This window comes from Protobothrops mucrosquamatus, unplaced genomic scaffold (assembly GCF_001527695.2).
Source record: "Protobothrops mucrosquamatus isolate PMUCROS unplaced genomic scaffold, P.Mucros_1.0 scaffold_3, whole genome shotgun sequence".
Lineage (NCBI taxonomy): Eukaryota > Metazoa > Chordata > Lepidosauria > Squamata > Viperidae > Protobothrops > Protobothrops mucrosquamatus.
In genome coordinates, this window is record NW_015386079.1 from 314,514 (window position 1) to 328,277 (window position 13,764).

At 37.4% G+C, this 13,764-nt stretch overlaps 1 protein-coding gene across 1 annotated transcript in view; it reads right to left on the reverse strand.

Annotated features, from left to right (window-relative positions):
- WDR26 (WD repeat domain 26) overlaps positions 1 to 13,764 on the reverse strand; it is a 36,033-nt gene continuing 22,269 nt past the window's right edge. Inside the window, exons 9-14 of the mRNA XM_029285329.1 lie at positions 12,558 to 12,677; positions 11,359 to 11,504; positions 10,952 to 11,030; positions 7,508 to 7,637; positions 4,454 to 4,639; positions 1 to 994 (exon numbers count right to left, since the gene is read on the reverse strand). Coding sequence (XP_029141162.1) covers positions 969 to 994; positions 4,454 to 4,639; positions 7,508 to 7,637; positions 10,952 to 11,030; positions 11,359 to 11,504; positions 12,558 to 12,677 — 687 coding nt within the window. The 3' untranslated portion in view covers positions 1 to 968. The remainder of the gene's footprint in view (positions 995 to 4,453; positions 4,640 to 7,507; positions 7,638 to 10,951; positions 11,031 to 11,358; positions 11,505 to 12,557; positions 12,678 to 13,764) is intronic.

Genomic DNA, 13,764 nt, shown 5'->3' on the forward strand with positions numbered 1-13,764 from the left:
CACAACTTTTAGCCAATCTGGAATTTTCATTTTATTAACTTCAGAAATTACATTGTAATAGTTTTATTGGTGATTCTGAAACCTTTCAAATTATTTTGTTGGTAAACAAAGGCTTTTTTTTAAATAATACTTTATATAATCTGTGTAAAACTCCTTCTAGCCAAATGGTCTTACACAACACTCAAGAGGAGCACCAATTATACTGCGTTAACGTGTAGATGACACTTTTTAAGCTGGTTTATTTTCCAAACGTATACAAATCAAAGTCATTTTAATGCTATAAATAATTTATTCTTAAAAAAATTTGTGCTGTTCACCCATTTATAGGGTTACGAGCTACGTGAAAAGTACAAAACCTTTTGTCAAGTGTGATACTGAGAGTGCTTTTCATGTCATTCACTGGTTTTACATCTGGATTTGGATATACTGCGCAACGGGCAAGGCTAGAATCCATGAACCAAGCTGCAAAGATCTCGAGCTAAATAAGGCAGACTCAGAGAAACAAGAGAAGGAAATACTTTCCTATCCAACATGTACTCTTCAGACTAAAGCACTCTTTCTATCAAGCTTTCTAAACTGTTAAATAAAAGGTTTTCCAAACAAGCATTTTAAACTTCATTACACAGAAGAGCAACAAGAACAGTAGTCTGCCTGACAAAATGGCAGAAGGGGAAAATGTATATACGGAGTTCAATGGTTAGCCTGAATGTAGCACAGTTCTTCACAACCGATGGGGGGTTACTTCAACATGGTGTCCAACAACGTTCTAACGACGTGCTTCATCTCAACTGTTTACTATGAAGCAAGGTGGTAAAATGTTTGGCCCCAGTCGGGCTTAAAAAATGGTTCATTTTCATGATGAGCATGTCTGTCCAGCTATCAATCATGTTTGTTTGCACCAAATCCCAAGCCATTTAAAATACGACTAAATTTAAGTTAAACAGAAGTCGTCTGCTCCAAATTCACCATCAACTATCCATGCTACTGCATTCCTCTAAGGGGAAGAGATAAAATGTAAACAAAAAAAATATTAAGAACGTCCATATTATCCTGTGTATCTCAGTCATGATATATGCACATTTTAATCACACAAAACATCATTCACTGTAAATTAAGTTAATTTACTGTAAACTAACTGAACAGCAACAATAAGGATGGCACTCATTCTGGCTACCCAGCAAGAGCTTTTACAAGGTTCTTGTGCAATGCTGTGCAAGAAATGAAATGAAATGGAATGAAAGAGCAATTGACAGAAAAAGTATACGCAGAGACAAAAAAATTGGGCAATATATAGTTTCCATATCAATGTATATTGCCAAATCAGCTGAAACCAGTCCTTGAGAATTTTCTCCTTTATAGCAATTATAGGCAGGTGATAAGACAGAATCCACATTCCAGCAAAGATTGTATACCAAACATGGCTTCTGCAATTGACTCTGGAAGTATTTCCAATCCACAATCAGTTGTGACCCACATGCTTCTCTGTTTGTGTGTACCAGAAACCTTGGGGCAGACTGCATATATGCCATTCTGGATCACATTACTGAGGAGGAGATCTTGGGACAGAGCTCTGACTGATTTACTGAGCTGTAGACCTCTGTCTAAGCCCATTTTCAAACTGGTTTTCAGGGAGGGGATTGAGTTTTCCTTTAACAACAAATTGGTTTGATTCTATTTAGTTTTCAGAAAGTTTTTATGCTAAAGCCGTTTTATATAATTTTCTTTCCCAAATATATTTGAACTAGAAATATTAGAAAAGGCACAGGCACGACTGTAATCCCACCTGGTGGAGCTCAAGTTATTCAAATGACAAAAGTGAGAAGGGTTACAAGTGCAGCAGAATCAGGAGAAAATTTTGTTTATTAAATCAGTTTTGAAGGTTGCTCACTTGACAACAATTCGGGATAGGATGGCTGTCTACCATGACTAATAACCTGAAAGCAGTACCAAAACACAGATGGGTGAGATGGGTTGGGCAGAAGTTTTTACATAGATACAAAAATGTATATACTTCATTGTCTGTTTGGAAATGATGTGGATTATGATAATGTTGAAAATAATATAAAATTTATGAGAATACAAATGGCAAAACAGAAAAAAAGAGGAAGTTTAATTTACTCATTACAAAGATGGGCTCAGCCTCTCTGCCAAACTTTTCTAGATGATACTGTCAAGGCTACGTTTTAACTCAGCTCAATCAAGGATAAGGAAGGAGGCAGTAGCAGTGCCAGTGGAACAATCCAGCACATCTTTGTGGTTGAAACCTAAGAGATTGGCCTCCGGAGAAGAACTGAGAGTCCATTTAAATTCCAACTCAAACAGCTGCAATCCTAACTCTTAACAAAATGTTCATCCAGTTTGAGAACTGAACACTGTTCTATCCAAACAGCCAGCATCTACTATTCTACACCACATATAAACCAGTACTTCAATCCATCAACAACAGAGCATAACCAGTCTATCAACTATGCAAAGTATACTTCTTTTCCTGATTTTTTGCAATTTTTAAAAGGAGCTTGCAATTCTTTAAAATGTGATCTTACATGATTGCATAAGCTACTAGATTTCACTGACTCCTATTTCTAATGCAGCTTCATAAGCCCTCGCTACATTCATAATATAGTAATTGCAAAATCTAGCCTAACCTCAGTAGTTTATATTAACACCAGGGAGATGAGATTCAAACCTCCACAGCTGTAATCTGACTTGGAAATCTTTTATGTTGCTGTAACCTGCCCAGAGCCACTTGGGTAAAATGGGTGGTGCAGAAGTTTAATAAATAAACAGCATTTAAGCTGTGACATTTCCATCTAGTCTGATGTGACAGGTAGATCCAGTGACTGCTATCCCCCAGTGTTGAATAGGATCATACAGTAAAAGTAGCAAGATTTCTTTCTACTTTCACAGAGCATATCCTGGGAAACTTATTTAAAAAGGTCTTTATCAATTAAGAATAGCACAAATTGTGGTTCAATATTAACCACAACTAGCTTTGGATCAAATGAGTAATCTAAAATCTTTGTGTGGTTTGTCTATCACGGCAACCCACATCAATCAATCATATTCCATGTCCAACATTTCCTTGATGTCTGAGGTCATCCAGCAATGATATATGAAAGCTAACCTATTTTACAGAGAAAAATAAAAAGTAATGAATTCTGCAAAAGAAGAGAAATGTGCTTTAGCATTTTTTAAAAACTTTCTGCTTTGACAAATGCATTCAGTCTGCAACGTTTAGTAAATACATAAATATATGAGATTGTAGCCTTGCCTGTCACTACATAAGGTGTATCACTGAAAAAGGTATTGAATATAGTCACTGCTGTAGTAATATGAATTGAGATATGGAATAACTTAGTCAAATGTTGCTGTACATGTACATCTAAATCCATCTGGCTCTTGCAGTGGTTACAGCCATTCCTCCAAGAACAGGCAAGGGAAAAAAGGTTAAGTATTAAAGCCCTGAATATTGAATGTAGGTCCCAACCATTCAGCCAAGAAACGTCTCCTCAAAGGCATGAGAAGGCTGAGAAAAATGTAATAGAGACTGTGCCTTACTTCCATATCCATTAGAATCACATAATACTAGCCCTCTGCTTAGTAGTGTTCTTTAATTTTTTTAGGTATGGACGAGATCTAAATTACTTAGGTACAATCTTTGAAAGGACTGAAGAAATCTAAATCATATGATTCTTCTTTTTTTGGGGTGATGGACATAACCCACTATTTTATTCCTCCTTACCCTGTCCCTTCCAGACCTTACATTTTATGATACTAGCAAAATGCTTTGCTGGAGACATATGAACCAAGGCTGGATGGCCATTTGGAGGGGGGCGGGTATTATAAGATCAATTTCTATATTGGGCGGAAGGTTGGACTAGAACAGTGGTGCCGAACCTATGACATGCGTGCCAGAGGCGGCACTCAATGCCCTCTCTGCGGACACATGCGCTGTCACCCCAGCCCCGCCTCTCCTCACGGCCCCCTCACCAGCAGCCCCCCTGGAGAATTGCCCCCAGACACGGTCCACGCAGAGCAGCGCATCCAAGGACATGGCAGCCGGGGCAAGACTCTACCCTCGTGCCCCATCGTGCGCAGATGATGCTGCATGGCGTGGGTGGAGGGCATGGCCACCATAGTGCTGCAGGGTCACCTGGGCAATCTGCGGTGGGCCATGGAGGCGGTGGGTGGCCCTGCGAGTGGACGGGGCGGAAGGCGGAGTAGGGGGGTGGGCAAGTGTGCGGGGTGGTTTTTGGGCACTCACTCTTTAAAAGGTTCGCCATCACTGGACTAGAAGATACCTAAGGCTATTCAAACTTTTCACTGTATGATTAAACTATGCATACACCATAAACTTTGCAAATCACTGTATTTAAATGCAATAAGAAAATATTAACATAAGATAATTGAATCTTAAAATCTTTCTCATAAAATTAGTTTATTTTTTTTTTACCTTCAATATCCTGGCTGTCTACAAAAGGTGATGGTCCCCATATTCTAACAGTGCCATCATCAGAGGCGCTGGCCATCATGGATGGAATTTGTGGGTTCCAGCTCACGCAGTTGACTGTACGTGTGTGCCCCGTCAGTTCCGCAATTGGCAGCTCACTACGTTTGTGCCAAATATATACTTTATGATCTAAGACAGATAGGTTTAAAAAAACATGAGATCCATCCTAAAATTTAAAATATGCTCTGTAATCAACTTGATGATCCATGTTTCCATTTAAAAATTTCCATGCATATCCCAAAACCAAAAACTGCTGAATCCTACATCCAACAGTTTCAAGAAGGCCTTTAAAATTCCATATTTAAACTAATAGCATGTACTGATTTTCTTTCCAAAATGAAGATATTTGTAGAGAATTAAATATAAAGGCAGGATTTATATTAACTAATTAGGAGTCAGTTTAAATGCTAATTTTGACTCATAGTACATTTACATATAAGACTGAAATTGAAATACAAAATTGAAAAGCTTTGGATTCTAATTCTTGAATTTTTTAATTTGACTATTTTAGTGATAGGTATGGAGATTTCCACAGAAAACCCTCTGCCTTTTGCATAAAGGACTCCATTTATGATTGGAAAATAAAATGTTTTTAAACATGATACTTTATCTATGACTTTAGTGAGCCATCCTACACTAAATTATCTGTGAGGTATCTTATTCAGGCACTTACTGTTGCATCAAAAAGATAGTGGAGAAACCAGGCAATGCCAGTCCACATGCAGATAGCTCTTGTTTGGCTTTAAGTATAATGCCCAATAAAAACAAATTTTAGCCAATAAGCGATCCATTTCACCGTTTGAATGAAGTTCACAACACAGCCAAATTGCAATTTACAGCTGTAACTTGTTGGTGCATTCTATTACACTCATATATGTTTACAAAGCTGAACATATAAATGGAAACTTCTATGCCACTGCTAATCCTGATACACAAGTCAAATGATCATAGCAAGGATTGGTGAAATCTTACATGTGCAACCGTCTGCACTGTAAAAAAACCACATATCAAAGTAATTGCCAGTAACTATATTTTTTGCTAAGTACTAGAATAAGTTTGTGGCTTTATTTAAATATCTGATTAAATAGAAGCACCATAAGAAAAACTTTAAGATGTGCAAAGGTGTTAATATCATTTGCTTTAACAATAAATCCAGACAATGATAAAGGATCCAAAGTATTTTAGTCTCTTCCCAAGTATTACAAATCCTTCTACTCATATAAGATTTTTAAAAATAAGTGCCATGACATCTAAATTACATCAAACACCCTTGTTTATATTTCTGTTTATTCTGCCAATTTTAATCTGATTAAAAATTTAATCTGATTACACATTATCTGCGTAACTTCAAGGATCGTTATTCATCTTAAGGCAACAACACTTAGCACTTACTCCCATGCGAGTTTTTTATGGTACCTTAATGCTTATTTACAGAATTAGATGTGAACTTTACTCCCAGGGTAGACCATTTGATGTTTGGGGCTGGTAGGTGAAATGCCTACCTAGCTGAAAACATACCTTTACATTTAAGAGGTTATGACATTTAAATCTGTTACTTTTTTTGTACATAGAGACTTTCACAGCAGCTATATTTGCAACAATTCAGTGCAAAGAGGCAACAGCCTCAGGCAGTCCGAATCTAAATAAGGTGCCATCAGCTTCAACTACAGCTGGGTAGTTTTTAGACACTGAAAATGAAAAAAATAAAAAGCTGTTCTAAGTTGACCTGGATAAGTTAATCGGCATATTCATGTCAAACAAACAGTAGGCTGTAGCTAAGTGACTTGTCCATGCTGTCCTAAGTGGTGTATGAATTATTCAATACACCAAAAGTCAACAGAGCTACAGATATTTCTGGGCCAGAGATTGTTTGGAAGGGGAAGGGAGTTAAAAATGCATGCATATAAGGACTGACAAATATTTACAATGGCAAATTATTAATATCAGGTCCAATAAAGGTGCTGTTCTCAATTGAGCATTTCACCAGTTAAAGACAAATAATGCTTTAAGATACTATTTTTCTTGACTCAACCTATGACTGCACTCCTGTTCAGACCAAAATCACATCTTCCTGAAGTTTTGGGGGTACAGGAGCATTGTTGCCCACTCTGTATTAGCTACAGTTCTACTAGCAACACAGAGCTGAGTGAATCAGCACCCTTAATGCCAAGAACATATGATAAACTGCATAGCTAAATGTCTATGGAGATTCTCAGTCATCCAGGTCATGGTTGTCCCAAAGGTGTTTTTTCAAGAGGCAACTGGATTTTCTTGTTTTGTTTGAAGATGTTTTGCTTCTCATCCAAGAAGCTTCTTCAGAGCTGAAGAAGCTTCTTGGATGAAAAGCGAAATGTCTTCAAAGAAAAACAAAAAGTCCAGTTGCTTCTTAAAAAAGCACCTTTGGGACATTTGATAAACTGGCTTCTCACATAATTGACAAAAGAATCTGCTAAAAGACAACCATATTTGTTTCAAATTGCTCACAATGGAAGATACTGAATACAGTAAATTCTGCTGCAATATAGGAGACCATAATTCTCTTACCATAATTGATAATAATTGAAATGACATATGAATTTACATACCCACACCTACCTTTAGAAAACACATCTATAGCAAATAAAAGTTAATATCTCAGAGCAACGGTACTCAGTACTGTACAAATCATATCAAAATTATAGATGTTACTATCAAAAAAGGTATAACACATTCTACTTGTGGATCCCACTGTTCTCTGAAGTAGAATCCTTTTTTAATGAGTATTTAATTATCACAATTTATGGAAATGTAAGGCACACCCACTCTGTTTATTAAAACTCAAGAGAGTGAGAAGACTATAATATTCACTAATGCAGAAAGTACATGCCTGAATATGAGAGAGAGAGAGGAGGAGGGGGGAGGGAGAGGGAGAGAGAGGGAGAGAAGAAGAAGAAGAAGAAGAAAGAGAGAGACAAAGAGAGAGGGAGAGGGAAAATTTGTTTTTTAAAAAAATATTACCTTCACTGCCACTAGCGATGAAGTCTTCATTATGGCCTCCAAAACATGAATGAATTGTGTAAAACCCTTGTGTAACACCTTGGTACTTTCTCACTAAAACTCTGTCTTGCAAATCCCATAAATGAACTCCCTGAGGACAAAAAGCATGATAGAAATAATATAATTTAATCTGAATAAGATTCATTATTACATCAATATAAAACTAAAAAAGGACTATTTTTCTCCGCAGGCAAAAATCACATGAGCACATGTCTTGTATCCAGCAGGACTTTTCTTCTTATTTCTCCCCAAAGAAGAACCCATTTACATTTCCTGAAAGCTCCTATCTGGAAATCTTCAGGAAAGAGAAATAAATGATATAGGGGCCGCAGTATGAAAACAATCACCAGTAAAATGTGAGCAAATGCTGTTTCCCACATAGACCAGGTACCATAAAAATTTCTCCAATTCTCCCCACCCACTATACCATGTGTCACATCTTAAAGCTTCTAGTAGATGCTTTTGCATGTGGGAAGGTAAAGCAGAATATAGGAAGCCATTTTAACTGTTTCAAAACATCACACCAATTGATAATAGCCTTTTCAGCTTTCAGTAAGATTTCCTTGTTGCTCCAAGAGATGTCAGGGACCGAACAAGGGATCTTTCTTAAGAAAAATACATGTTCTACTACTCTGGGTCTTTTCCTAAATTGTAGAGAGGAGAAAAGATATTGCATGAATTGCCTTTTACTTGATAATGTTTGAATATAAACTTCCCATAGCCCTCTTGTATTTGCCAACCACTGTATCTATTCAAATGTATCAATTGCAAACATTTTGCTTTAAGCAAGCTTCATTTCCTTATACAACTCTTTTTTAAAAAACCAAACCAAAACAGATTTAACTACTTGAACTGGAGAAATAAAAAGACTTTTTGATATAGTTAACTTGTTGTTTTGGGAAAACTGCTAAAGTCTGACTTTTTAAAGAGAGCCTTAAGAGGAGACCTAATATAAGCTAGAACATCCACCTAGGATTGTCCTCATCATTTTATGATACTAGTTTTACATTTTAACACTATCTGTAGAAAGAGAATGTAAATTGTTCAGAGTCCTCTTGGACTGGAAGGTATACAGGTAGTCCTTGACCTAGGACCCTTAGTGGCTATGCAAAATTACAATTGCACTGAAAAAAGTGACAATTATGACCACTCATCATTCTTTCAACCATCACAGCGCCCCCCCCATCACATAAACTTTGGGTGCTTGGGAAATGGCATATACTTTAGATGGTTACAGCATCCCTGAGTCATGTGGTCACCATCTGCAGCCTTCCCAGCCAGTTTCCAACAAGCAAAGTCAATGGAAGAAAGTCAGATTTGCTTAACAACCATGTGATTCACTTAATAACTGTGATGACTTGCTTAAGAACACTTTTCCAAAGAGGATGGAAGCATGTGTAAGAACATGAGATCTAACGAAAACAGCTTTGTACCATCATCTAGAGCAGAAGTCCCCAACTCCCCCCCTGCCGCAGCCCGTTTGGCACCAGGCCGGGCAAGCAGCTGGCGAGCGTGCAAAGCTCCACTTGTGCAAGCAGCAGGCATGGAACCATCCCACACTGCCACCGCCAGTTCACAAAGCCAGAAAGATTGAGGACTGCTAATCTAGAACACTGGAGATCTTCCAAGCGTAAGTGAGCGATCGGTGATAACCTTTATTGTCATTTTTTTACTGTGGGCACAACGGCACACATAAAAAATGAAATTTAGTTGCCCACTCTCAAACTGAAACACATACATGACGCACACCTAAACATACTATGAACAACATATGTATAGACCCACATCCCTACATATATGTAGCAAATAAATATTAAATGGGGTGGAGAGAAGGCCCAAACAGCGATGGGGACCCCAAGGGGTGGGAAGAGGAGCATGGGATATCTCAGTAGGTGAGGGGAGACCTTTGGTGGCCAGAGGCAGTATGTGTCTCTCCTACAGACCTCCCATATTTAACAAATGCATTGGGGAGAAGAGGGGTGGGGCTAGTTCATTTAATGTGATTCAATTAATGTTAGAACTGTAATGGGCAGGTGCCATTATATTTGTAACTCAAGGACTATCTGTACTAACATAACAACTGCAGTTATTCACTTAACACAGTGGTTCTCAACCTTTTTAATGCCGCGACCCCCAACTAGTCGTAAGTCGAGGACTAAACCGGTCGTAAGTCGAAGACTAAACCGGTCGTAAGTCGAGGACTACCCAACCGGTCATAAGTCGAGGACTTTCCCTGCCTGGGAGCGCCGCGCATGCGTGGTTCCGCCCCCTATGCCGGCCGAGGCATAGCTGGCAAGCGGCAGAGACGGAACAGGCCAACCACCAGCTGGCCCAGCTCAAGGGAGGTAAGGCACCCGCCGGAAAAGGGGGAAAAAATGGCGGACAGCCTTGCTTGGCAACCCGTGAAATGGTCAATCGACCCCAAATGGGGTCGCGACCCATAGGTTGAGAACCGCTGACTTAACAATTGTGGCAAGAAAGGTCATAAAATGGGGCAAAACAAATGTCTCACGTAGCAACAGAAATGTTGGGCTCAATTGTGCTCATAAGTCAAGGACTACCTATATGGCATTTCATTTCAAAACAGCATACGTTCCAATCCCAATAGATAAAAATATTACAAAAGTATAGCAATGCAATACAACAGTGGCCTATTGGTTAAGGCAAGGCACTAGCCTAGAAACCAGGAGATTGAATTCTAGTCTTGCCTTAACCCAACCCACTCTTAGCCCAACCCACCTCACAGACTTGTTATGGGGAAAATAGGATGAGGAAGGAGGATTAGGTATGCTCAGTGCCTTGAGTTGTGTATAAAAATAATAGAAACTGGATAAAAATCTAATAAATAAAATACAAATAGCGATCAAAAAGAAAAATATAGCAACATAGTAACAGCAAATATAAATCAGTCTTATCATACAAAGGCAAATAGTCAAAAGTAACAAATTTAGAGAATTAAAGATGAAAATGGGAATTATTCATCCGCTCCCATTCCCACCCTTTTTAATCTTTTTAAATTGCACTGCAAAAAAGTATCAATTTGAAACTGAATTTTGGTATGGCAGTCCTCAGACATTGAGTGATTCCAAACAAGTTCCTCTGAATTAGAAGAAAAAGAATCAATGTAGGTTCATGCATAATTATCCACAGTAATTTAATGGGTTTTTTTCATTCAGCTTTTCAGAAAGGAACACTGCCAATAGGCCTCATTGTGTTGGCCACTATGAGAACAAAGTAAAGAAATTCTGACCTTTCTCACTCTGACAAGAAAGAACCATAGTTAGAGTTCTATTGACAAGCCAGGTTGCAGAGCATATTTGCCATAAGATTTTTTGTGTGTGTGAAAAACTGTAAATATTTCTCAAAAGAGCATGCATATTTAAAACAACAACAATATCCCCTTACCTGAGTTGCGACATTTAACAAAGCTAGCCGGCCATTTTTTGAAATAGTAAAAGACATAATTGGATGGTCTTCTTGTACTCTGAAAATATAAACAATTGTATTAGAATCATGAGTCAAAATTATCATTTGCACAAAAATGTAAATATAGTTTCAATATTATCATTGGAGTCTCACAATGAGCCCAATTATGACTGCACTAGTAGTTCACATTTCAAGGTTTATTATTTATTTATTTATTCCTGACATTTATATTATTATTTATATAGGATTTTATTTTCAAAAGCCCAATTTAGAATTAACACCTGATCCAGAAGTCATATGGAATATTATTTTCATTAGCTCAGTTTAAATGTTTAGCCAACCACAGGATTAATTTATCTAGTGCAATAGAAAAACAATATAGTTACATATTTCTGTCTGTAAGGTCCTCAAAGTTATAACCCCGAATTCGCTGGTGTGTGTCCGATGCCAGCACAGTCTTCCCATCACTCAAGCACCACAGGCACTGCACTCTTACTCCTTCCCAGGAGTCTAGGAGATTACCATCTAAATCCTAGACAGGAAATAGATAAAGTAAAACACTTATAAAAAGCTACCAAAAACATGAAAATTATATTTTACCTCCATCATGAAACAGATGGGGTTGTATTGTAAATACAGATTCCATGGGTGTCACTCAAAATTTAAAAAGCAGACTTTGTTCTGTGCAACTTTGTTTCTTGCCTCTCTAAGTAGGGCCCGATGGTTCACAACCTCAAGACCACAGTGTATGTGTGTGTGGGGGGGGGGGCGCGCACAGGAATAGTGTCATTTTAACATACTCTGTTTTGTTTTTGATGAATATTCAGGGATGCAACTTTTGGTTTGCTTAAAAAATGTAGAAAGGAATGCAGGATATAGACGGTTTATTTTGCATTTCATGGGTTGGACCTACCAATTTTGTTTATATCATGTGAATGTTTACTAGCTAATGATGACAATAATTATAATGACGAGAATCCTTATTATACATACTGATTATATGCCAACATAAGCTCTAGTACATGAACAGGTACATCATGTTGAATACATTATTTGACTGACATCATGGAATTCCTTTTTTTTGTAAGAACAGCAATATAGACAATTTCATATATATTTCAGGTAATAAGATCCATTAATATTAACATGGTTTTTACCAAACATTTGTAACAAGCCAATTCTAAGGAGCTTTTCATTGGAAAAAATATTTTTAGGCACATCAAAAACATCAGCAGTGAGGGTCCCTATATCAGGTACCGATGCATTTAGGCATAATAAAAAACCAGTTTCTTTATAGCAGGAATGGGCAATCTGTGTAGGTGGATTGCCTGAATTCCCCAAATGTTTCTATCCTTTTTGTTTATAAAAAATAAGTGTTGAGCCTTTTCTAGGTTTAACAAATCTGTTTTCCAGTGAACTCCCAATCCACAGCACCCATGGAAAGCCCCCCAAAACAGAGTGAAAATTCTATCTTCACCCACTCCAGTGGCTTCAACATGCACACACCCCATGTAGTTCTTTGCAAACAAGTAAATAAGAATAACAATGTAGCCACTGGCTTTCAAGGTTGCCCACTCCAACTTACACACTGGTAAAATTGCCCACGCTGCCCTCCTGTCACGAAACGTTTTCCATCTGGATTCCAGGCCACACTGGTTAAGCTATCCTCATGGGACTGACTCATCTTTGTCCTTAGCTCCCCCGTCTGCAGATGAAGTTATATAGTTAAGGTTCTTTGAAATTGTAATATATATGGGCATCAGTATAGTTGACACACTTAAATACCATTTGTCTAATTATTGTTTACAAAATTGGCGAAAAAATCCAAAAGTGCTTTCAGATATATAATAAAGTAGCTACTGAGTACTTAGCATAAATCAAACTTCCTTAATGTCTTCAGGCAATTTTAATTTCAGTACACTTGGGAGGGGGCAAGTAAGCCTGTGAGATACACACACACACCATATAAAAAAAACATGTCAGCAAAATAATAACAGGGATCACTTTAAAAACAAGCCAGCTTCTAGAGATTTTTAGAAGGTGAAGTTGGATTAATTTCAGAGAGTTCCCAAGCAAGAAGGCCATTGCCGAAACAGCACTGTTTCCAATGGACAGAATAAACTTAGAACACAAAGATCAATTCGTGTGGTGAGACAATAAAGCAAAAATATACATTAAAGTAAGTAGGCTATGTAAGCCTTTAATTATCAAATCAATTACGCTAATTAACAAATATAGTGCTATTATAATGTACCACCAATATGGTAGGCTTATTTCAGTTCATTCCCAAAATTATAGGAGCAGTTCCCAATTTAATAATTTTAAAGTTCTAAACAAAAATAGTATTACAAAGAACGTGTTTTAAAGTTATCTTAGTAACTTGTAACAACCAACTAAAAGTTATTACAGTACATAACTCAGATCATTCTTACTTTAAGTTCATATTTAATCAAAAGGACCAGTTTAAAAATGCTTCAAAATGCTGTTTTGGCTATGTTCTAGCATAATGCCAGTAATTGATGTTCTAGAAAATACAATTCTTGTCTAGAAGAAAGGTGATATCACTTTCAAATCTTCCCACCATTAATATCTCACCCAGTCTGAATTTATCTTCATTTATTCTCAACCTGTCTTTTACCTTAAACTGAAATATAAATATCAGGTGTGCCCAGCATACTGCTATTAACTCACACATCTATGAATAAAATACATTCTAAAGTAATGTTTTCCAACAACCGCCTCCCAAACAGTAGAGCATGTTGGATGGAAGACAGTAGCTACTACTTATACTC